The 24,854-nt window shown below is 45.3% G+C and overlaps 1 protein-coding gene across 1 annotated transcript; it reads left to right on the top strand.

Annotated features, from left to right (window-relative positions):
- Positions 1–21,655: 21,655 nt before the first annotated feature.
- Positions 21,656–24,801, top strand: KLHL34 (kelch like family member 34). Its single transcript, XM_059157337.1, has one exon. It carries the CDS (start codon positions 21,665–21,667, stop codon positions 23,621–23,623), a length of 1,959 nt encoding a protein of 652 aa, XP_059013320.1. The 5' UTR covers positions 21,656–21,664; the 3' UTR covers positions 23,624–24,801.
- The last annotated feature ends 53 nt before the right edge of the window (positions 24,802–24,854 follow it).

Below are 24,854 nucleotides of genomic sequence, written 5' to 3'. Positions count from 1 at the left end.
ATCAGAGATTCCCTTTCAGCTTAAATATTCAGTCCTCTTCACTCTCAAATTTCAATCTCAAGGTCAAATGGAAATTCATCTACTGCCTCTACCCAGGTCAGGCTTGGAGTGGTCTCTTCACACACATTCCCTTCCTCCGTGTTGGAGACACTAATTTCTCTATGTTTTAGGGCAGAGGAAAGGCAAAGAAAAAGAGGTGATATCTCTTTCTTTATTGACTAAGTTTTTTTAAAAAAGATTTTATTTATTTGTGAGGAAGAGAGAGAGAGAGAGAGAACGAGTGCACAAGCAGGGGAAGCAGCTGGCAGAGGCAGAGGGAGAGACAGGCTCTCCTCTGAGCAGGGAGCCCAACACGGGACTCGATCCCAGGACCCCGGGATCATGACCCAAGCTGAAGGCAGACACTCAACTCACTGAGCCACTCAGGTGCCCCTTTATTGATTAAGTTGACACTCCTTTGATTTTTCCTGCTTCTCTGGCCAACACTAACACATACAACTAGCACACAGATACCCATTTCAGCAGGCTCCTTGTTATCTGAGTCTCATGGAGCACATATGTCTCCATGTGGCTCCTTCACAGGATCTATGTGAGTCTTCCTCACTGCGTTTTTTCCTGTCCTGGGAGACCAGCCTTTACCTGGACCACCGTTCTCCTCCACAAAGACGATCTACCCTTTGGCTTCTTTCTACGGCACACTCCTTTGGTGGAAGAGACCAGCAACATGACTCAAGCCCAGCTACCTTCCAAGGTGTCCACTCAAACCACAGGAAGCTCCCCAATCCTCCCCACCCCAAATGGTGGGTTGGTAAGCAAGTCTGTCACCAGTTCGTTTCTTAGTTCTGTCACCTTTGGTCTGTTCTCTTTGCCCTTGTTCAAGGAAGCCAGGGACCAACTGACAAGTCCCATGGCTAAGCCAGTGGCCAAGTGGAGACGAAATGTCAGTTGACCTTTTCTGCCAACACTTGCATAACAACTGGTTCTCTTCGCTTTAAGAGATGAGAAGAGAAACTAGCCTCTTTATCTGAACAACGCACTGACCCAAAAGGCCTCCAACGTGTTTCGCTCTTGGTGGGATTATATAGACTTCGAGGATAGGATGGGTCTGAACTAATGCCTCTCAGCAAGCCAGCTTGGCTTTCCCCAACTTGTGAAAATTCCTTGATCTTAGAATGTTGCGTACTTGGTGTCTTGTCTTTAGAGTGTTTACTAGCAACATTCAAGGACATCGGGAAAAATCCTGGATTTTACGGAGATAAGCACCTTTTGCCCAGTGCTCATGGAGACACTGTGATGCTTGGATTTGGGCCCAATTACACTGTGTGGCTTTACTTGCTAAATTGTATGTCTCTCTCTGATCTAGCCAATCTTGGGATTTTCTGGCCCATGCTAGAGAATGACATAGTGCCCACTGCATGGTAAGTGCTCGGTCAGTATTTTTCAACAAGACCAGGAGAGATAACTTCGGTGTGAGGAGTTTTTAAGATAAGGGTTAAAGGGATTTGAACGAGTGCCTGGGTGGTACAGTGGGTTAAGCGACTGACTCTTGCTTTCGGCTTAGGTCATGATCTCAGGGTGGTGAGATCAAGCCCTGTGTGGGCTCCATACTTAGCAAAGGGTCAGCCTGGGATTCTCTGTCTCCCTCTGCCCTCTTCTCCCAAAATAAATAAATCTTAAAAAAAAAAAAAAGATTTGAAAGGTATGTACCTGATTTCAGAGAAAAACAGAAGGTATTCTAAATAAAGGAAATAATTTGAGGGATAAGTGTACAGACATAAAAATTCTGTGCCGGGGAATAGAATTAGGTTTATTTAAATGGAACAAAATGGCAAACACACACTGGATGAAGAAATGAGAAGTTGCTTTAGAGAATACATAGCTTCACATATTAATTTTGAGAATCAACTGCCCCCATTGTATATATTTAGTGAAAATAGAGCAATCTGTCAATATCAAGACATATGGCCTCAATTGTTATGACAGGACTAACCTCGGCCCGCTTCCAGAATTCCTAGAACAGACACACTTCAGGCGGAGATAAACAAAGAGTGTTGCATCACATTACCTCATTCCTTACAGCTATAGATGAAATCAGGGTTTGCTGAACAGTATAATTTCCACTTTAAAGTGACTATTGGTTCCCTCCAGTAATCTGATATATGTGGAGTGAATTCTGAAATCATATAGGCTTACAAATGTGGTCATGGAATAAATGCCCTGACCATGGTTTCTAAGTGCCTAATTAAAAGCATTATTCTTGCTGAAATTCTTTGAATGCCTCTGTTTGGTGTTACATGCCTGGGGTCCTTTGCGAATATTTCAGGCCAGATGCAATTTACTTTTCTACTGGATGGGCATTTGCAAGTTATTCTTTTTTTTTTTTTAAGATTTAATTAATTTATTTATTTGACAGAGAGAGAGAGAGAGATCACAGGTAGGCAGAGAGGCAGGCAGAGAGAGGGGGAAGCAGGCTCCCTGCTGAGCAGAGAGCCTGATGCGGGACTCAATCCCAGGATCCCGAGATCATGACCCGAGCCGAAGGCAGAGGCTTTAACCCACTGAGCCACCGAGGCGCCCCACAAGTTATTCTCCATGTGTTTTGACCTATGTCTATTTGAAACAGAAGGGGAGAGCTGATTTTGGGGATCACCTATCTCCACAAGAAATTCTCCTCTTGGATCATTCTATGCTGTTTGATTCCTTTTGAACTTTACATAATCAGCGGACTGCTTCGCCCCTGTTGCGAGAAATGTCAATGCTCGAGTGTAGACTTGGTTAATGGTGTCTGTACTTGGAATGATGCCAAGTGCTTCTCCGTCAAGACAGGAGTTTTCCTTTAGACCTGTCCTTGACTAGCTGTGGTTGATGGTGACCTGTAAACATTGGTTATTTGAGGAACCTGGTTCACATCATTTCTGGTTGCAAATGTCATTCTCTCTGCATTGTTATTTCTCGGTGAGAATTCGAGCTGACATTCCATACGGTCTTGAGTTTTACCTTGGTGTGCCCTTGAACTATTTTCTTAAAATCCTAAAAAGTGTTCACGTATTTCCCCAAGTATTTCATACCACCACGCTACAATTTCCCCCCTTTGGCTTATGTACATGTTCTGTCAGGAGGCCGCTAATACGAGACAAGAAAGTGGCAGTTTTTCAACCAGACAAGCTCTTTAATGTTGCAAAGGAATTCTTGGCAGATGCCTCTCAATCTCTCAACATTCATTTTGTGAACATGGACCTCCCTTGCTATCTGCCATCTAATCCACTCCTGAAAACATGTGGAACAGCAAATTTTCAGATAAAGGAAGCTTATATTCTATTATTTTAAATGGCAAAAACAATGTATTCCCAGCCCATCCAAAAGCTGCAACCAATTTTCTCAAATATCACTGGAACACTCTTAAAGCTCTCTGGAACCATGCACAAAGGATGTAGATGTTAAAACACTTAAACATATAAAATATTGACTACCTAATTTTTGTGTGTGTGCATATGCCATTATATGATAGCATGTGCTCTTCTAAACCATTTGAATTCTTCAAACTAAGCATGTACTGTGTTGACCAAAAAAGGCTAGCTTTTTTTTTTTTTGCCAAAGAAAAAATAAAACAGAAATTAAAGTAGAATTTAATTCTTTTATTCATATTTTAAATAATAGCATTTTATTAAAAGCCTGTGTCCATCTACTTACCCATCTTTTTGCATAAGCCTAGGCAGTTATCTGGAACCTTCTTAATATCAGTGATAACTGCTTCGAGATGGCATTTCGTGGGTGACTGTCAACTTCAAAATAGGCATGTATTATGTTGACAAAAGAAGGCTAGTTTTTGTTTAAAAAAGAAAAAATTAGAAAGAAAGAGAGAAGGAAGTTTGGGGGGAGCAGTAAGGGAGGAGGAAACTCTGGAAGCAAACATGCCAAGATATTAACATTTTCTTCTGGATGTGGAAATGTGAATAATTTTTCTTTTCTTTTTTTTTTTAAGACTTTTATTTATTTGTTAGAGAGAGAGAGAGAGATACAGAGCGCAAGCACAGGCAGACAGAGTGGCAGGCTGGAGGCAGAGGGAGAAGCAGGCTCCCTGATGAGCAAGGAGCCCGATGTGGGACTCGATCCCAGGACGCTGGGATCATGACCTGAGCCGAAGGCAGCTGCTTAACTAACTGAGCCACCCAGGCGTCCCAATAATTTTTATTTTCTCTTTTATACTTTCTAATTCTGCTTTGTTTTTAGATTTCACAAATAGTGTTGCATGTTGCCGAGGACACTGGGGCTCTCTTTTTTTTCTCTCAAAGGTCAACCATGAAAAGTAGGACTACTATTAAGTGAGGGGTTGTAAAATGCTGTTACTTTGCAAAAAGGTCCTCATAATGAAAGGCTGGGAATGGGTCCATGGGTGCAGCTTCCTTTAAATTACTCGTGCGCAATTCCCGAGGGGGTCTCTGGGTACCGGTTTATGGGATGGGAAAAGTAAATAATTAACTGCTCCTATGTGTTGCTTCTCATGCGTAAATCACTCTGGGTACATGGCTCATGGGATCAGCTTCCCCAGGCAAGCAGGTGGCTACCTGGGATCGTAACCCAGCGAAGTTCCAAGGATTTGAGCATCTTGACTTAGAACCAGTCACGTGGACATGTTTCTATTTACCTGTGAAAATGCAGTAGTTCTAAGTTTTTAGAGTTACCCTTTGTGGTTTATACCTACAAAACTTGAAGATGTTCAAATGTAAGCCTTGTGTAAATTTTAAATATTCCTCTTGTAAAAACTAAGTAAATGTCAACTTACAAGTTTCTGGTATTGTAATATTTTCTTTGCAGAAATGTTAAGCTTATCATAAAAGGAATTCTTGTGAGGAGAAAAAAAAACACTTCTGCACTATTTTTAGAAGGTCACTAAGAACTGAGAGACAGCTTTTGTCTTCAATAGATTTTAGGGCATAACAATGTTAAGAAGGAACCCTTTTTTGAATAAATGAAACAAGATGGGATCAGGAGGGAGATGAACCATAAAAAGACTCTTAATCTCACAAAACAGAGGGTTGGTGGGGAGGAGAGGAGGGAGCGAGTGCTTGGGTGATGGACATTGGGGAGGGTATGCGCTATGGTGAGTGCTGTAAAGTGAGTAAACCTGGCCATTCACAGACCTGTACCCCTGGGGCTAATAATACATTATATGTTAATAAAAATTAAAAAAAAATCAAAGAAAGAAAGAAACCTTTTTTGCATATTTCCAGCTTAACCTGTTACTTCGCTATGGAAGGATAAATCAGTTAAAAAATAAATGCATGAAACAGAAAATTATTTTGTAAAATCCCAAGACTCAAATAAAAGAAACAGCAGATTCTTGATAACAGGTCAAGGACTGACCAAATGACTAAAATGGTTTTGAAATTTAAAATATCATTAGAACAGGCCCCCCACCCCAAGGAGCTGGTACATCAGTCTCAGAAGTCATCACTGATGTCATCCAACTAGAATGTTGAAGCTGGAAGAGTATGCAGCTGGAGACAAGGGGATAAGAAATCACTTCCTGCTGTGAATGGAAGGGAGAACTTGGGAGAGGCTGTCATTTGGGCAAGGTCTTGTGAGAAATCGTGGATTTCCACACGGTGGGTGACAAATTTCCAAATAGAGGAACAGCTCTTATTTTCTATTTGGTGGGGGAAATTCACTGTGGCAATCCAGATATCTAGCAGTTTTGAGAAACTCGGTCTCAGCTCACGTCAGTGAGGCAAGATGTGTCTGGATGGCTCTGGGGCCTGATTTCCTCCCTACTTACGGGCGATGAGGGACAATCTGGCTCAGCAGGTCTAGTTGGCTCAGGGAAAGGAAAGGCTGCTGCTGGCTACTGGGTCTGGAGGCTTCTCCTTTCTAACAAGGCCACTAGTCCCCCCAGGAAACTTCCACTACATTACACAGTTCCTGACCCTGAAACTACAGTATGTGGAGTATCACCGTGGAGAGGTGAGTCCTGTCTATTAGAACACTGGCCTTGGTAAGCAGGAGGGTAATGCCACTTTGGGAGGCTAGCACTTGCTGTCTCCTCTTTTATACATTCTCCCTCTACAAATGTGATTTTTTTTATGCACACCATGTGTCACTGGTGCTGTGCGTCCTGACAGCAGTCAGAAACTAGATTTGTTTCAGAAGCTTATTTTGTGGGATACATTTATTCATACCATGAAGCAAATGGTGCTTATCCAAATATACAGAGATGTTCCGTGTTCCCATCTAGTGTAGCCTGCTTAAATTTCTAGCCCGATTGATCTTTCATCTGATGCATCACCCAAGGAAAGCTGGTACATGAGGACCATGAGCAGGCTCAGAACTCGAAGTTCTCAAAACTTTATTTCTTCTAGCAACACATCCCCAGGCTAATCGCTTGAAAATAGGATCAGCTAAGTTTCCCAAAAGTCTAGACTGAAAAATGGGGCCCAAATTTCATAACTCTACATTTTAAATCTTTCTGATTTGTTACCAGTAACATCGTGACAAGATTCTTTGGTGTTACAGATTATATTTTTAAGAAAATGTATCATTTTCTCCCCAATATAAAAGCAGTACTTGTTAATGTAGAGAAATCAGTATATGTAGAAAAGTAAAAAGAGGAAAGTATCTTTGTAATACTCCACTAGATATAATTATCCTTTTCATTTTAATGTACATCCTTCTGGTCTTTTTTCCTTCCCTATGTGCATAGATTTAGTTAGAATAATACTGTGATCACTCTTTTGTAACATGATTTTCTTTCACTTGACAATCATATTATGGGCATTTTCCCATGTCACTAAATAGTCTTTAAAAAATAATATTAAAGGTTTCCTAGTATTCTACCATTTAAACTTTCTTGAATTTCACATATTTGAAAAAAAGTTTATAAATAACCATTAAATATTCTTGTATGTAAATGTTGAAACTCAACTAATTACTTTCTTTAGATTATTTTCCTACATATAGAATTGTTGGGTGGTAGGTATGAATAAGTCTGAGGCAACCCGATTATTATTTCCCACTTGTGTCTTGCTGGACACTTGATTTTTTTTTTCAGAGTTCAATCGCTTAAAGAGAAAATATGTCTCATTGTTGAATGTTCTGCATATTTCCCTAGAATGAAGTGTTACTTTGCAATCAGCAGATTCATTTATTTTATTTATTTCAGGGAGATTTTATTTATTTATTTTAGAGAAAGAGAGAGAGAAGGAGCATAAGCAGGGGGAGGGGCAGAGGGAGAGCAAGAAAGAATCCCCAGCACTCTCTCCACTGAGCGAAGAGCTCAGTGAGGGGCTGGATCCCACCACCCTCAGATCATGACCTGAGCCAAAATCAAGAGCCAGACGCTTAACTGACTGAGCCACTCATGTGCCCCCACAGAAGTTTTCTTGTATAATTCTGACAAGCATCCCTTCTTTCATTAATGGCCTTCTCTGTTTTGAGAACATCAGTTATCTTTGTATTGGATCATCATTACCTATCTTTCACATATACTCACTTCTTTTTCGTTTTCTTCATCTCTTATCCTTCATCTATATTCCTGTGATTATCCTAAGTATTTCTCTTAGCCATAACTAGGTTTTAGCTGATAGCTTTATGCATATTAAAAACATAGGAGAAAAGATATCTATAGCCCTATGAAAACTAAAAAATATAAATGAGGACAAAATTACCCAGTTCACTTGGTTATGATTACTGATAGTATTCCAGCTTATACCTTCCAGACTTGTATTTGCACATGGAAGTGCTTATGTACATGCCTCCCTTTAAGAAATGTATTCTTTCTAATCTAGGAATTACATTTATGGACTTTATCCCAAGGAACTAATCATACAGCAATGCAGAGAGATTTGTATAAGGATGTTCCCTGCAGCTTAGTTTATAAGAATGAAAACAAGGAAATAATCTAAATATCTATTAGAAGAGAACTTATTAAGCTTTGCCTCTTTTATATAAACAATACTACACAAATATTAGAAAGGGTATATATAGCCATATACATTTGCTTGAGCATAAGCCCACAACATATAATTAAGTGAAAAATTTGGCCTCAGCATAGCATGTGGTGTGATCTCACTCAGGCAAAATTATTTATTCTAAGTCTACATGAATATGACTATGTTCCATTCAGTTAAAACCCCTGGGGTTAGTAGTGGTTCCTGAATGGAAGGGCCTCAGGTACTTTTGCTTTCTTTGTTTTGGTAAAAAATCTGAAATTCCTATATCTTTGAACAGAGATGGGGCACATTAAAAACATAGTTTATTTAAGGGGGAAATGTGTGTATGTTAGAAAACTTCTAGCAGTACTCATTGTATATTATTATGCAGCGAGTCTACTGTAAGACATGTGGCTCCGTATCCTTAAGCACAGGAGGATGGCTGGTCTGCACAAGTCTTAATCTGAACACTGACACAGAGCGTTATTATCAGGCCACAATGGCTTGGGATGATACACAGGCTTTTAATGGTCACAGGCTTATATGATGTACTCCGTTTACAACATCAATTTGTAAAACTCCTCAATGTTTTCTATCTATTAAACAGCTATGCCACACAAGCTTGTTCCCTGGAAGTTTTTGGCTGAAAAAAATGTTTTTGAACTCCCTTTGTGCTGTTTATTTTGATCTGAGAACATGACTACAAGGATAACCTAACTTGCTCTTGGGGTTTTTTTTTTTTTTTTTTTTTTTTTGGTGTTGCAGCACATCTCTTCTCTTGCCGAATCCTATTTTAGGGAGCTCTGGAAAACTGGGCTCTAGGCCCCACTCTGCCTCTAAGTAAGCATGAGTGCCTTGGAGGGATCCTGGACAAAATCTCATTTATAGGGCATGAACCTACTGATCCCTCCCATGTAATGATTTCTCCTTCCACTGGAAGCATAAATTGCTAATGAATGAATGGTTGCTTAGTAAGTTAAAATACTGTACCAATCAATCCTTGCTATTAAATTCCATAGTTCAAGGGCTACCCTATGCCTTCCTCTAAGATGTTTTGCATACTTGCACTGATGTAGAATGAACAATATATGAAAACTCTGGAATGAAAGTCATTTTTTTTCCCCAATGGCTATGTGTATTTCCCTAATGAATTTAGGAAGAATATTCATGTTTATTATTTATAATGTACCGAGTGCTGTTATGAATTAACACCCTCCTTACCCTTACTATTTGTACTTCCAGGATGAGAAAGCTGAAACTGGGAGGCTAAAAAAATTGTCCCGCATTAAATGACTTGAGAATGATACAGCCAGTATTTGAACTCAGGCACAATGGCTCCAGAGACCACCCTTTTAACACTGCATTAGACATTTTTCTTTTTGTAGGTAAAAAAGCACAGAGGAGTGAGTTGCCTGTGGAATTGCAACCAGTTGCTAGACTTGGGGGAAATATCAGTGAGGGAGACAGGGATTGGGGTGAGACAGAACGACCAGCACAAGTCCATGCAGTCACCCCCAGAAGTCTTATTTGGATAGGAGTATGCCAAGGGTTTGCCATCCTTCAGTAATGTTGGTCTACAAAGTCCCCCTGGAGGGTGGGGGTTGGGGGATGCTGGCTGACCACTGCCCTAGTGGGTGGACAGAAGAGTGAAAGTGTGTTCTAATTCCCTCACAACACCTATCAACTTGGTCCTGTGATATGTTTATTCACTGATCTTTGGGCATCAAGCAGAGTCTTTGGGTCACCAATGCTTAGCCAATGCAGCCCCTCAGGACAAGTCTGTTCAGTGCTTAATGGGCAGTCTACCCAGTATTTGACATCAAGAATTATCTGGGTAAGATGTGTTTGATCCTCATGATGTCATCAGTAGCTGGCTTTGCTGGGACCATGGATACACCCTTCTAGTGTTCTCCTGGGGTGGGAATTCTGGGGTCTCAGAGTCTCCCTATACATAAGCAGATGTTGCTGACCTGTTAGTTTGATGTCAGCATAGGAGATGCAGTCAGTGCTGCACCCACAGACTTTGGCTTCCTTCACCATTTTTATGCTTCTTGTGGGGGTGCTTTCATTCCCAACAGCAGCAACTGCATCTCCTTGCTGGAGGACTGCCTCCGGCTTCTGGCCCTTGCTTTGCCTCTTCGAAAAAAGAGCTGGAAGTGTCCCCAGGGTTATTTGGCCCTTGACCAATGATTGACATACAGGAGTACCAATACTCCAGTCCCTGTGCTCCTAATGGGGACAGTTCTGAAGTATGACCTCTCTTGTCTCAGCTACCCCTCAGGAAAAAGCCCAAGTTATTCTCGGTGGGATTTGCTGGCTGCTGCATCCTTGTTTGGCCTCCTTTCATTCCCAGACCCCCTTCATCTACCTTAGTAATTTTTCCTGGGAATACTTCCTACAAAATCACTTCCAGGCACTGGGAGTACATTCAAAGTTTAGACCACTTCCAAGTCTGCCCTGGTATTTACTTCCTGCGAGACTCCCACATCTTCTCTGCACAGTGCAGACTCTGTCAGTCAGGGACATGTGTATAAAAATGCTTTGAAGTTTTCTCTGCATATAAAAGGGAGGCCCAGGATATAATAGTGAAACAAAACATGGACGCCTGAATTCTCCACTTTTATTCAACCTGAAATTGGCAGTTATAGCCCAAGCAATTAAGCAAGAAAAAGAAAATGAAGTAAATTTATTTCTGTTCAAAGGTGGTATGATCTTATCTGTAGAAAGCCCAAAGATTACACAGACACACAGACACACAAACACACTTAGAACCAATAAATGCATGCAGCAAAGTTATGGAATACAGAATCAACAGGGAAAAACCAGTTGTTTTTCTATGCACTAACAACAAACATTCCAGAAAAGGAAGTTAAAAAAGCATTTTCACATACAATAGCCTCAAGTAGAAAAAAACTATGTTGGAACTAACTTAACCAAGATGGAGAAGGACATGTATACTGAAAATGACAAGGCACTGCTAAAAGAAATGTGAAGAAGACACAAACATATGGAAAGATACCCTGTGTTCGCAGATTAGAAGATTCAATGTTATTAAATTGACCATACTGCCCCAAAATATCTACAGATTCAGTGCAAGCCTACCAAAATCCCAATGATGGTTCTTACAGAAACAGAAAACTCCTTCCTATTATTCATAAAGAATTTTGAGGGACACTAAATAGCCAAAATAATCTTGAAAAAGAACAAAGTTGGAGGACTTGTACTTCTTGTGTCTAAAACTCACTACAAAGCTACAGTAATCAAAACATACAGACAGACATAAAGACAATTGGAATAGAGAGCCCAGAAATAAACCCTTGTATATATGGTCAAATAATTTTTGACAAGGATGCCAAGACCAGTCAATGGAGAATGGACAGTATTTTCAACAAATGGTCTGGGAAAGCTGGATGTTCACATTGCAAAAGAATGAAGCTGGACTCTTACTTTATATATAAAAATTAACTCAAAATAGATCAAAGACTTAAATGTAAGGGCTAAAACTATAAAACTCTTAGAAGAAAACATAGGTGAAAGTCTCAATGAATTTAGATTTGGCAATTATTTCTTGGATGTGACACCAAAAGCACAAGCAACAGAAAAAGAATAAATTGGACTTCATCAAAATTAAAAACCTGTGTGCATCAAAAGATACTGTTAACAGAGTGAAAAGCAACCTACAGAATGGAAGGTAATATTTGCTAATCATTCATCTCATGAAGGATTAATATCTAGAAAATATAAATAGGTCTTACAACTTAACAACAAAAACCAAACAGCCCAATTCAAAACCGGTCAAAGGACTTGAACAGACATTTCTCTAACGAAAATACACAGATGCCCAATAAGCCCATGAAAAGATGCTCAGCATCATTAATCATTAGAAAGATGCAAATCAAAACTACAATGGGATGACACCTCACACCCATTAGGATGGCTGTTATCAAAGGCAAAAACAGAACAAGTGTTGATGAGGATGTGAAGAAATGAAAGCCCTCGTGCACTGCTGGTGGGAATGTGAAATGGTGCAGTTGCCATGCAAAACAGTATGGCGGCTCCTCAAAAACTTGACAGAGTTACCATATGATCCAGAAATCCCTCTTCTGGGTATATACACGAAAGAATGAAAAGCAGAGAATGTAAGAGATATTTGTACACCCAGGTCCAGAGCAGCATTATTCAAAATGGCCTAAAGGTGGAGACAACTCTAATGTCCATTGATGGATGAATGGACAAACAAAATGTGGTCTATACATACAGGAGAAAATTACTCACCCATACAAAGGAAGGAGATTCTGACATATGCTACGACATTGATGGACCTTGAGGATATCGTGCTAAGTGAAATAAACCAGGCACAAAAATCCAAATACTATATAACTCTGCTTATATGAAGTATCTGGAATAGTCAAGCTCATAGTGACAGAACATAGAATAGTGGTTGGAAGGGGCTGGGTGGACGGGGAATTGGGGAGTTAGTGTTTCAGGTACACAGAATTGGTTCAACATGATGACAAGGCTCTGGAGGTGGATGGTGGTGATGGTTGCACAACAATGTGCATGTGCTTAATGCCACTGAACTGGGCACTTAAAAGTGGTTAAAATGGTAAATTTTATGTATACTTTAACACACACACACACACACACACACACACACACACCAGGGTCAGGTCTGGCCAGGTGAAAGTCCCGAGAGAAAAGAGATATCTGAAGTGTTCTCTCAACAATGAAATGGCATCTGTTTTGGATTTCTAAACCCATCTGGGAGACAGCGTGCAGGGGCAGAAGAGAAGGGAAGGAGACAGGGCCCTACATGGCACAACAGTCCCCAAAGAGCATGAATTGACAGGGGGGCGATTTTTAAAAGCTGGAATAGGTATGGGTTTATCTGCTACTCTATGCTTTGCTGTTTCTGTGTGAATGTCCTACCCAAGATTTCAGTAAAAGTTTTTTAGTCCTCCACAGGTTGTAGGAAAAATCAAGGGTGGAGAATGAAGGTTTAGTGACCATGTTCCATGGGTGGGTGAGTACAGAATAGAGAGGGAACAATCCCAAGAAAAAACCACAAGTGATATGGAGCCATCAGCAGAAGCAAGAATTGGAGCAAGGAGTTACTAGGAGAGATGTAAGTCCTTTGAGTTTCTTCAGAGTTACTGGGGCAATACTGGTTTTCCCCCGCCATCTTCAGGGAGAGAGGTGGTGCCATTTTTACTGAACCATTAAAGGAGGCTGAAGCCAAGGTTGTACTCGTTGCTCCTTGGAATGGTGGTGTGTAGACCTTCTACAGTGGGCAGGTTCTGGAAATACCACTCTTGGCCCTACGTCCTCATAATTCTGTGCTCTTTGCAGGGTGAGAAGGCAGGGCAGATCAGAGCAATGAGATGACTGGTCTAGTGGGAAACATCTCCCGCTTGAAATTCAAACTGAAACTTCCTGAGTGACGGGATTAAACACGGCTCAGAGGACCATCAGTTGTTTAATTACCATTTCTTGCCCATCATTGTATAGGTAACTCTTAGCAGACTCTTCTCTAAAATTTTTCTTAACAAATGGGCAAATGCCACAAGATTTTGAGGCTGTTAAGATTATGAACACCTTTAAGAAGGTTACAAGCAGTTGAGAGCAAACTATGTTGTAAGCTCCCCACTGTTGGCAAGTTCTTGTGCAGAATTTTTCCGTGTTAGTCACTGACCAGCATCATTAGAAAAAGATTCTGAAAATAGCAGAAGTGATTGGTGCAGCTGACATGTTGGCCATGTGTCAGATACAGGGAAAGTTCAGGAAAGAGCATAATATCTCTATGGAAGAGTGTCGGTTAACAAAAATGTAGAGGTCCCAAGGTCTACAACTCCTTAAACAGGCATGGGTGATCAGAGAAATTTACCAACATCTCAAAGGTGTTCCATGATTTTATTTCTCGTTGTGCTCAGATGACATATCTGAACCACTTTTCATCGTGTGACTTGGTTTGTACTATGAAGCTATCTTGGAAAGATGCATAAGAGACCCTGATGTTGGTGTCAGAATGTTTCATCTTTTTGAAGAAGGTCCAACCATCAAAAGTCATGGGTGCTGCTGTTTGTTTCTCAAACCTTAGTGTGCATGGGGATCTCCTGGAGGTATTGATAAAACACAGATGGCTGGGCTCTGTCCCCTGAGTTTCTGATTCTGGAGGTCTGGGACGGGGCCTGAGAATGTGCACCTCTAACAGGTTCCCAGGTGAGGCTGCGCGGTGGGTTAGCTGACCACACTGTGAGCAGCACTGCCTGAGAATGAGTGAGGAACACTCAGGAAGCTTATTACAAGAGTTGACCCCCTTGTCTCCAGGCCTGGGGAATCTGGCCCATTTGGTCTGGGGTGTGACCTAGGAGGCTGCCTTTTAACAAGCTCTGCAGATTCTGAGTCTGGTGGTCTCCAACCACCTGGTCAGAACCACAGATGGGTCATATCACTCTTGCTGAGAATGTTATCAAAGTCATCAACTGCCCCTTTGGAAACCAAGTCAGTTGCAAAGCTCAGTGGCAGCCAAGCCTGGCAAGGCACATGCATGAGCACAAATGAAAGTGGGACCTCGGGTGTGAACTGTTGTAGAGTGAAGAAATGGACACGAGGCCATCCCACGTAGGAAGGAGAGAGAAGGATCAGAAGGAAACAGCTGGGCTGTTCCAGGCACATGAGCTGGAGATGGAATCTGGAGGTGGTGAGGCCAGGCAGCCAGTCTGAGGTGAGCATGACGCTGAAGAACCAAATCAATCCTATAGAACAAAGACTTCGGGTAAAGCTCACATGTAGATGGTACCTGCATATGAGACTTAAAGCGTGGGTGGCTCAAAATGGGGCATACTGAGTTTGAAAGGACCCTGGCATTCATGGAGTCCCCCACAAGAGCCCTGAAAGACACCCCACCCCGGGTGGAAGAGGAGATGCTCAGCCCTGGCATCAGGCTGTCCTGGCTTCCAGGACTGCTGGGCCACCAGACACACAAATCCATCTCCACGACATATCTGCTGTGCTTTGTCTGTGTTGGCAAGGGGCTGATGGATGGCCCTTTGTGGACATATGGGCCACCCGCTTCTGAGAAATTTGCTAGTGACATGGTTTGTGCTGGGTTTCCCAGAGGCAGGGATTCCTTTTGAGATGAGGACTCCTGTGAAAGTAATTTATTAGGAAGTATTCCCAGAAAAAATGGGTATGGAGGTGAGACTGGGCAAGGAAGGAAGTCACCAAGTAGGGTCCCACAGAGGGTGGCTTGGCTTAGTCCCCTAGAGGAATCTCTGGAAACAGTGTGGGTCACACCTGGAAAGGGAGCTGTCAAGGTGTCATGCTGTCAAGATAGAAATTTTCAGGTACTTTTGCTTCAGATCAGATGCACTGGCAAGGCGGACTCTAGGGGCCGGGGATGGGGGTTTCTACCCACAAAGGGACACAGGTGCTGGCTACTGGGAGTAAAAGTGACAGGGATGGTTGTGCATGGGCGGGGCTCTGACAATGTCTGCTGTGTCACCTTGGACAAGTTCCCTACCCTCTTCAAGGCTCAGACAACTCTTCTCATGGCCTGGTATGTTCTACTTCTACTTGCACATTTTCTTTCAAGGTTCCAAATTGCTACAAGGTTCTCATTTACATTGTGGCCAAATTTCTCTTTGTAACTTCTGCTTACTGGTCCTAGGTCTGCCCTGTGTAGCCACAAGACCACCTTTGTCTCTCCTGCCTTTCAGAAAGTTGCCGACCGTGATCATTTAACCACTAGAGGATTCTTTTGTTTTGGCCTAAAATCTTCATCTCTTTCACCTGCTCCTTATGTGAGCGAAAGACCCTCCCCTCCTTCTGGCTGGCCTTTTTGGACACTCCCTGATTCAGCTGAGAGCCTCTGAAAATGTGGCTCCAGATAGGAAATCAGGGCTTCTGATTTGACTCTTCCGTCAAGTGTTTGAGAAAATGTATTTCTTACCAAGTCATCATATCTCGTGGTCCAGTGATCTGCTGTTACGATCATCATCTTGTAGGGGTATGAAAGGGCAAGCAAATCCATAATCTATTTTTGTTAATATGACCAGTCATATGACATAAGGCGGAGGCCACAAATTTTTCCCATCTGGGTCTCTGACCTCTGACCTTCTGGAGCCAGTGGGTTTCCTCTCTTCTTTGGAAAATGTTGACATCATACCCAGAACAAGTTGTTACTGAGAGTGGTGATATCAGGGTGGAGCAGAAATTAACAATGCTCAGTTACAGTGGTTCTCATAATTTTGAGTGTTTCATATCACTGGAAGGGCTTTGAGAAGCAGATCACTGGGCCCCACTCTTGGAGCTTCTGATGCAGTAGCTTTGAGGTAGGGCCGAGAATTTAGACTTCATAACAGGTTCCTAGGTGATACTGCAGAAAGACCACTGAGAACAATTACTCTTATTACTCTTCCTGTGTACTTAGGTTCTGGTATTTTGAGTTTTCAGAAAACTTTAGTGCAGGGAGGGAAAAGAAGGAAAAACTCTTAACTGTTGTGTGTACTTACACCAGAAGCAGATACATGAAGATAAATATATATATGACTCTCTCTCTCTCTCTATATATATATATGACTCTACACTCATAGCACTATTCTAATTAGATTTTATATATATACATAGATTATATATATATATATTAGATTTTATATATATAAAATCTAATTTGAATAGTGCTATGAGTGTAGAGTCATTATTCTCCTTTTAAAAACAATAAAATGATAGCAGTGCCTGGGTGGCTCAGTGGGTCAAAGCCTCTGCCTTTGGCTCGGGTCGTGATCCCAGGGTCCTGGGATCGAGCCCCGCATAGGGCTTTCTGCTTAGCGGGAAGCCTGCTTCACTTCCTCTCTCTCTGCCTACTTGTGATCTCTATCAAATAAATAAATAAAATCTTTTAAAAAACCACAATAAAATGGCACTCGTAGAATTTAAGTCACTTGTTTAAAGTCACACGGGGCAGATCTGGAAACGAAGCCCAGGTCTGCCTGGTCTGACCCCAAAGCTGAGTCCTTCCCCCACAGCCATCCCTCTTCTTCAACTGTCGGCTGGGCCAGAATGCCAAGATCACATGTGATTAAAACACACACACACACACACACACACACACACAGACACACACACACACACACGACGCTCCTTGAAATTCTTTCACTTAACTGCATGTCACAAAGATAAGAGAAATTTCATGTACACAGAAAGTGGTCTTGGAACAGGGTGAAGATAATACAGGAGTTTTTCCTCTACTATGTGTCTGGTATTGTTTGTAGTCATGTTTTTATAATTAGAGAACTTAAATGTGTCCATTTCTAATTATAGGCCCTCTATGGAGGCTGCCAGAGGCCATGCGTTGGAAGGAAGCATATTGAGATTGAAAGGAGTCAGTAATGAGAGATAAGAAATTAACCTGCCTAACACTGTATCTCAAATATCAAATAGGCACATTTTAGAGTTTTTGTGGTTTTGAGAAAAGGTCCCCAGTGTTGTTCCTACACATAACTGTTTTCTTCCTCAAAACTGCATTATAATGGAAGAGCCCTGAAAACATGCTAAGTCAAAGAAATGAGTCACAAAAGACCGGGTGTCGTACCGTGGGAGAGCATTTATATGACATGTCCAGAAAGCGCAGAGATAGAAACTAGATTAGCGTTTGCCTAAGGCTGGGGGCTTGGTGGTATAGGAAGCCAGAGTTAAAGGGCACAGGCTTTCTGTATGCAGGGATGAAAATGTCCTCAAATTAGACTCCAGTGTTGGCTACAGAACTGTAAATACCCTAAGAAGCACTGAACTGTCCTCTTTAAATTAGTGACTTGTATAGTATGTGCATCGTATCTCCATAAAGTCATTACCAAAGAAAGCACATTATATCTGCAAAAAAATGTTGTGTCTATTATACATGAATATTTGCAGGTTTTGAGTTTTTTAAAACATATACAATTCTTTTAGAGGTGAGAACTATGAAATTTAGGTTGAGCTAGATAGAGCCGATTCAGGCAAAGGGGAGCACCATGGCTGACTGGCGGTTCCCCCTTGAAGTCAGGCGTGAGCTCAGAGGACTTCAGCTCTACAATCTCTCACAGGAGGCGCAGATATATGGAAGGGAATGATAACAGTGGGTCACAGTCCTGACAAGGGGTCAGGGGTTCAGCGCAAATTTCGGGGTCCCACCAGGTATGCCAGAGTGTGTAGCCAGGCCTTCAGTAGAAGCCCGGCCATATAAACTGGGGTACAAAGCAGCTGCGGGGCCACCTGGCAGAAGCAGCAGCAGCCCGTCTGATTAGATTCTGAGAGCCATGTGGCGCTGACCTGCGTAGAGGACTCTGGCTGCAGGGTGGTGCTGGCCTGCAGCGGGGGCTGGGGGAGGTGGTTGGGGCTTCTCAGAAGAGTCAGGTCCGGTGTGGCACCACTCAGAGTTACCCATTTGATTCCTATGGTTGTGAGCTCACAGCCTGAGCAGGATGCATCTTTACCCCCAGCTAGGTGAAGGGAAGAAAGAGAACCAGAGAGAAGGAACTAATTGTCCCCATCAAGTTCCTCTTAATAACCCTTGACTCCTCCCACAGATGGTACCACAAGGTACCGTTCCCTAGGTCTGTTCAACTCAACATTACTTATGCCAAAGACTGTGATGGGGTTACAAGTCAAGAAAATCAAGAAATACTCCTTGTCCTTGAGGAACTTATAGTCTAAAGGGGGAAGGCCACTCAGAGCGGATCATTTTCAACGTGGTGATCATACCCTACCACATATGCTCATCCCCACGTGTTCAGGTTGGGCTTCAGAGACTGCTTCCAGGGCACTCAGCTTAAGACACACATCTCTCATGACATCTAAAAAAGCACACACTGAAGCATTATTTAGTACACTTAACATTGGACAAAAAATAAAATCTTGATCCTTTCCACAGACATTACTTAAAGGAAAGAATGTTCTTGGATGGATTGATAATTACATTTTCTAGACAAAACCCTGGAAACACATCCAATATGAAAATTTCTCCCGTTAACACAGTTCATTGTATCCTCAATGGCGAAATATATAAGCCAGCAATGAACACATACTTGTTGCCTACCATTGATTTTTGATGTCAAGATGTAAAGCCTTCCACAGCTATGTTCTCAAGTAAGTGTGACATTTTGGATTTAACCTGAATGCATGACAATGGACAGATCTCTGGAGATGTGATCGATTTGGGGGTTATAACACACTTGAAAAACTACTTAAACTTTATCATTCTGAAGTTTGGTTTAAGTAATCTGACAGTGTGTTGCACTATTTTATTTTTATCATAAGGGAGGTCACATAATATAGTGGGGGAGAGAGCCCTGGATTCCTGTCCAGACTCTGTAACTCAATATCCAAGTCACCCAGACAAATTGTACTCTCTCTGGGGCTCATTTGCCACATTTGTTTGAAAAGAAAAAAAAGAAATTGCGGAGGAAAAGGAAAGTTTGGCTAAATGATCTACAATATCCCTTCTAGCAAATTTCTACTAAGTCGAGTAAAGGCCATTTAATTTCACCATTCGGATCTGTGCACACTGAACCAAACTGGTATTTTATTTTTGAACTAAGAATTTTAGTACTTAAAAAACAACAACAACAACAACAACAAAACCCAGCACCCTGCCTGAATCCATCTGTAGTTTTAACATTAGGAATTCAAATTAGAATATTTTTAGCCTCTGGAGTTTAAGCAAGCCCTTAACTTGAGCCTCTGCCTGCATTTTATAATTTGGCTAATTTAAGTCATAAAGCAATTCCATCTTTGACAAGAAAGCAGGATCATTTTACTAATATTTTTATGCACTTCAAGAATTCTAATTGGAGACCTTGTAAGTATGAGGCAGAAAACGATACATTTTTATACTTCCTTAGACGACTTCTTTTTTATGAAACACAACTCCAACTCTCAGAAATGCAAGTTATTTCAGATGCCCTCAAAAGGTTCACTTAAAACAGACTGCTAGAGAGGTTGCATTAGAAAATAGGAAAATCAATTCTGGATGAAAGCAAAACACAGAAGCTCCAAATTGCCAAGAAAGAACAGTTATATTAATCGTTTAGTTATTTAAGAGCAGGATGGAGGAGATGGAGAAATGCTTTCCTAATGTCTCAAGACCGGGTGGTTTCAGTCATCATTTCTGTGCTGTGTGCATCTTATAAATAACTTCATGAAAAGGGGCCCTAGGAAACTCTAGCCTCTACCGAGCTCTGCGCCCATTATCTTGTCGGGGCACTTAGGATGTAGCAGGCAGTAATTAGACCACAGTCTGGAAAGTCAGGGAGAGAAACTGGAAGGAATTATTTTCTTAAAGGAAGTGGTCATTCAAAGGCAGAAAACCCAATTTCCTTGTCCACTTTGCTAAGGGATGGGTTGGACAGGATCCAAGAACAGGAAGGGAGAACTTGGCTGGGTCAGGGAGCGGGGGTGGGAGCAAATTCCCCAGCGCGAAATGTGAAACAAGCCATCCCAGGAGACGCGGGCCACCTCGGGAAGGGCGCAGAGTAGGCCCGGCATCTCGAGAGGGTGAGTCCAGGTGAGGGACGTGTTACCGAGCGCAGCTGGCGGGGAGACTCAGATTCCCCCGGCCGTGGTTCCCGCCAGTAGCTCTACTGCGCGCAGCGACCTCCTGGGTGTCAGCGCGCAAAGTCGCCGCTTAATCCCCGCCCCCGCCGGATTAATTAGGGCCTTCTCAAAGCACAAAGTTTCGAGCCAGGGGCTTCTTTCCCAGGCGCAAGTGCACCAGGGAGTCGACACTCCTCCGGTCCAGCCGGCCGCCTCTCCCTAGACACCACCAGGGACAGGGTCCTCGGCGGGCGACTCGCATCCCTGCAGCTCTAGCTGAGTTCTCGAGAACCCCCCTGGTGATCGGCGGCTCATCAGGTCACCAGAGTCAGGTCCCAGGCCCAGGCCGCTCCCTCCAGTGCCCCGGCCCTGGGTTCGCGGCCAGCAGCCGGGGCGCGGGGCGGGGCGCGCTCGGGAGGCCGAGGCCGCGCGCTATTCCTGTCCCTGTGAGCTACCGGCATGTTATGTACGGCGCCCAATCATGCCTCCGACCCGCCGCGCTGACCTGCAGCCCCCCCCCCCCTTCCTTAATCCCCCAGGCTTTGATTTGATCCTCCGCGCGGAACAAGCTCACCCCCCTCTCCGCCCCATACCCAGTTGTCCCCGGCCCTCGCGGGTGCCCGCAGTGTCCGTCCTTCTCGTCCACCCCCGGGAGGCCAGAGCCCTCGCCCCGCACTTCCCGGGACGCCCCGAGGCGGGCCACATCCGCGCATCAGCGCTGTCGGAGATCCAGCACCCCTCAGAATCAGTCCACCCGCTGCTCGGCCCTTCCAGGTGATGGTGCGTGGCCACTGCGGCCCCTGGCGCGCAGGTGTGGGCTCCCCAAACTGGAACCGGGAGGGGGCTTCGGGCAACGCGCTGGCAGCCTCGGCAGCAGCCAAAAGCCAACCCCGCTCCCTCCGGAAGACTCCAAACTCCGCGCCCTCGCCCTCGGCTCCTGGGAGCTTCTGGAAACCATCCCCCGACCGGCTTTGCTCTGAGAAGGGTACAGGGATATCTGCAGGCCTGGATGAAGGAGCCCTGGGCTTTAAGCTGAGCAGGCAAAAATGGGGCCCTGCTAGGGGCTCTGGGGCTCGCGTAGGGGGCCCTGGGGTGCCGTACCCCGAGATGCTTCTGGCCGTGCCGGGTGGGCTCCAGCCCCGGCCAGGCCGCTTCCCGCCCCGGACATCATGAGTTACTTCCTATCTTACTGTAAGGCTCATGGCGGCGCGCTGCTCACCGGCTATCAGGCCCTGCGCGCCGAGGGCTTCCTGTGCGACGTGACGCTGGAGGCTGAGGGCACCGAGTTCCCGGCGCATAGGTCGCTGCTCGCGTGTTCCAGCGACTACTTCAGGGCTCTGTTCAAGAGCCACACCCGGGAATCCAGGGCCAGCGTGATCCACCTACACGTGCCGTCGGCGGCCGGCCTGCAGCGCTTGCTGGACTTCATTTACACCGCCTGGCTGCCGCTGTCCATGGACACGGTGGAAGACACGCTGGAGGCCGCCAGCTACCTGCAGGTGACTGAGGCGCTGGGGCTGTGCGGCCGCTACCTGGAGCGCCAGCTGGCTCCGGAGAACTGCTGCTTTGCAGCCAACGTGGCGGCGCGCTTCGGCCTGGCGCACACGTTGGGCGCCGCGGAGAGCTGCATCGTGCGCCACCTGCGGGAGCTGCTGCTGCAGGGCGCGGGCCCCATGGGGCTGCTGGAGCTGAACCCCACGTCGCTCAAGGCTGTGTTGGGTGCCCCCGACTTGGCGCGGGTGCCTGAGGCCTGGCTGCTGGGTCTGGCACTGGCCTGGCTGAAGCGGGAGCCTGAGGCCGAACGCCTGGCCCATTGCGTCTCGCTGCTCGAGCGCGTTCGCTTCGGCCTAGTACGTGCCGACGTGCTGCGGCGCGTGTACTCGGGCTCTGGCCTCACCCTGCCCGCCCGCGTCAAGGGCCTCATCATCCAGGCCCTCAACTACCACACGGCGCCCTCCCGCCAGCCGCTCTTGCAGGGCGAGCAGACCAGCGTCCGGAGTCCCCAAACCCGCATCTTGTTGGTAGGGGGGCGCAGGGCGCGGGAGGCGGTGACCGAAGAGGTCGTGGTCCGCCAGGTGGTAGCCAGGGGCAGAGGCGCTGCTCCGCCGGAGGAGGAGGAGGACGAGCAGTCGGAAGAGGAGGAGGAGGAGGAGGAGGAGGAGGAGGAGGAGGATTGGGAGTTCACCCAGGACGTGGTGGCCTTCGACGTGTACAACCACCGCTGGCGCAGCCTCACGCGGCTGCCTGCACCGCTGCTGGGGCACAGCGTGTGCACCGCAGGCAACTTCCTCTTCGTCCTGGGCGGGGAGAGTCCTGATGGCGCCTCCCCACCCCTGGCAGACGGCGTGCGGCCGGTCACGGCCGAAGTGCACCGTTACGACCCGCGCTTCCACGCCTGGACGGCGGTGCCCGCTATGCGGGAAGCGCGGGCCCATTTCTGGTGCGGCGCGGTGGGCGAGGGGCTCCTGGCTGTCGGGGGTCTGGGCGCGGACGGCCAGGCGCTGGCGTCCGTAGAGATGTATGACCTGCGCCGGGACCGCTGGACGGCGGCCGGGGCTATGCCGCGGGCGCTGCACGGCCACGCGGGGGCCGTCGGGGACCGTGGCGTCGTGTACATCTCTGGGGGTAAGGCGGGAAGAGGCGAGGGCGGCGCGAGCAGCCTCCGGGACCTGTACTCCCTGGGCCCTGGGGAGCGAGCGTGGAGCAAGAGGGCGCCCATGAGCACCGCCCGCTTCGGGCACCACATGGCTGTGCTGCGCGGCGCGGTGTTCGCCTTTCTGGGGCGCTATGAGCCCTTCTCTGAGATCGAACGCTATGACCCCGGCACGGACCAGTGGACTCGGCTGCGGCCGCTACCCTATGATCGCTTCTGCTATGGGCTGGCCGTGGTGGAGGAGACGGCTCTGCTGCTGGGCGGCCTCAAGTGGCGAGACTCGCGGCAGGTGCCTACTCGCAACGTGGTGGGCTATGACCTCGACCTGGACCGCTGGGAGGACATCGGGTGCGCGCTACCCTGGGCCTGGAGCGGCCTGCAGTGCGCAGTGCTGCAGCTGGCTGAGGGTGGGGATGAGGAGAGGGAGGGAGGGCTCGGAGAGACGCCAGATTTAGTGCGGAGCTTGATGGGTTAGTGCACTAACCCAGTCTTGGGACGACAGAGGAGAAAAAGTCGCGCTTGAGCGGGCTTATTACAGAGTAACGCGTGGGCTTTTCCTAAGAATGGGACTCTGGGAGCAGAGCGGCTGCTCAAGTTTAAGGATGCAAACAAGGGCTTGGTCGAGGAGGAACAATGCTCCTGAAGTTGAGAATGGGGAGACAGAAGGGGTCAAAATAGGATTTATGAATCGGCTTCAGTGAGCTGGGGATTTCTAGGAAGACTCATGCCAGTCTAGAGATGGACTTTTGAAAATAAAATATGGCCCTGTTTTTCTTCTTAAAGTGTTGCCCTAGGTGCTAAACAGTGATTACTTTTGTGCCAAACAAGGCCAAATATGTACCACGAGAAGTTAAACACAAAACCAGGACAATTGTTAGCTATAATAGGCTGTAATAAATACTTAGAAAAGACGGCTTTAGCTGAGTAAAGAGTGAAGAGAAAGTGCCTTCATTAAAAGCATGAAGTCATTGTAAGGAGAACTAGGATTTTATGATTCAGAACTATGTTTATAGTTCTGCTCTGATGGCTTAATATAAATATAGGACTGAGAGGGAAGAAAATCTCTAAGAAAGAACTTTTTTTTTTTTTTTTGAGAAAATATCCTAGGTTAAGTTTTTCTGTCCCTCATTCTTACCCCCTAGCCTGCTTTTGCCCTAGCTTTAGTCAGCTCATTGGTTTCCGTTTTACTTCAGCAGTCCTTGGCCATAATAATCATGTTCTTCTGGTTACGTGGAACATCTAGGAAAACCCAAACTTATTTCTTTCATCTTCTTTCAAAGGTCATTCTGCAGTCAGGTCGTAGGTTATATTTGTTAACAAACAAACAAACAAACATAGAACACATTTTTGGCAGCCCCCCCACCTCCGCAACTTCCCAAGAATCAACAGAAAGGAAAGAGGAACAGGTGCAAGTTTGTGTCGCTAAGCGGGGAAGGAGCTTGGTTTTGCAGGGTCTCAGAAAAGACCCTTGCACACATGAACAGCTGCTGCTTCTGGCTTAGACGGCGGCAAAGTAACAACTCCTGACTAGGGAAGGGGTCGGGGAAGGGCGGCTTTGTGATTAGGTCTCAAAGAAAGGTGGTGAGGACTCTGTAGGAATAAAGTAGGTGCCTTATAAGGATTCATTAAGAGCTAAATTTATTTCACTTCAGTTTACAGTGCTGCCTCTCTCCTAGATTTGAAACTAATGCAATAAAATGTACAGA

The sequence above is a fragment of the Mustela lutreola genome, chromosome X (genome assembly GCF_030435805.1).
Source record: "Mustela lutreola isolate mMusLut2 chromosome X, mMusLut2.pri, whole genome shotgun sequence".
In the NCBI taxonomy this organism is placed as follows: domain Eukaryota; kingdom Metazoa; phylum Chordata; class Mammalia; order Carnivora; family Mustelidae; genus Mustela; species Mustela lutreola.
This window is presented reverse-complemented; position numbering and strand designations above follow the sequence as displayed.

Bases quoted from the DNA above. Each gene is read 5' to 3' on its own strand.
- KLHL34 (XM_059157337.1), top strand. From the start codon at position 21,665: ATGAGTTACTTCCTATCTTACTGTAAGGCTCATGGCGGCGCGCTGCTC.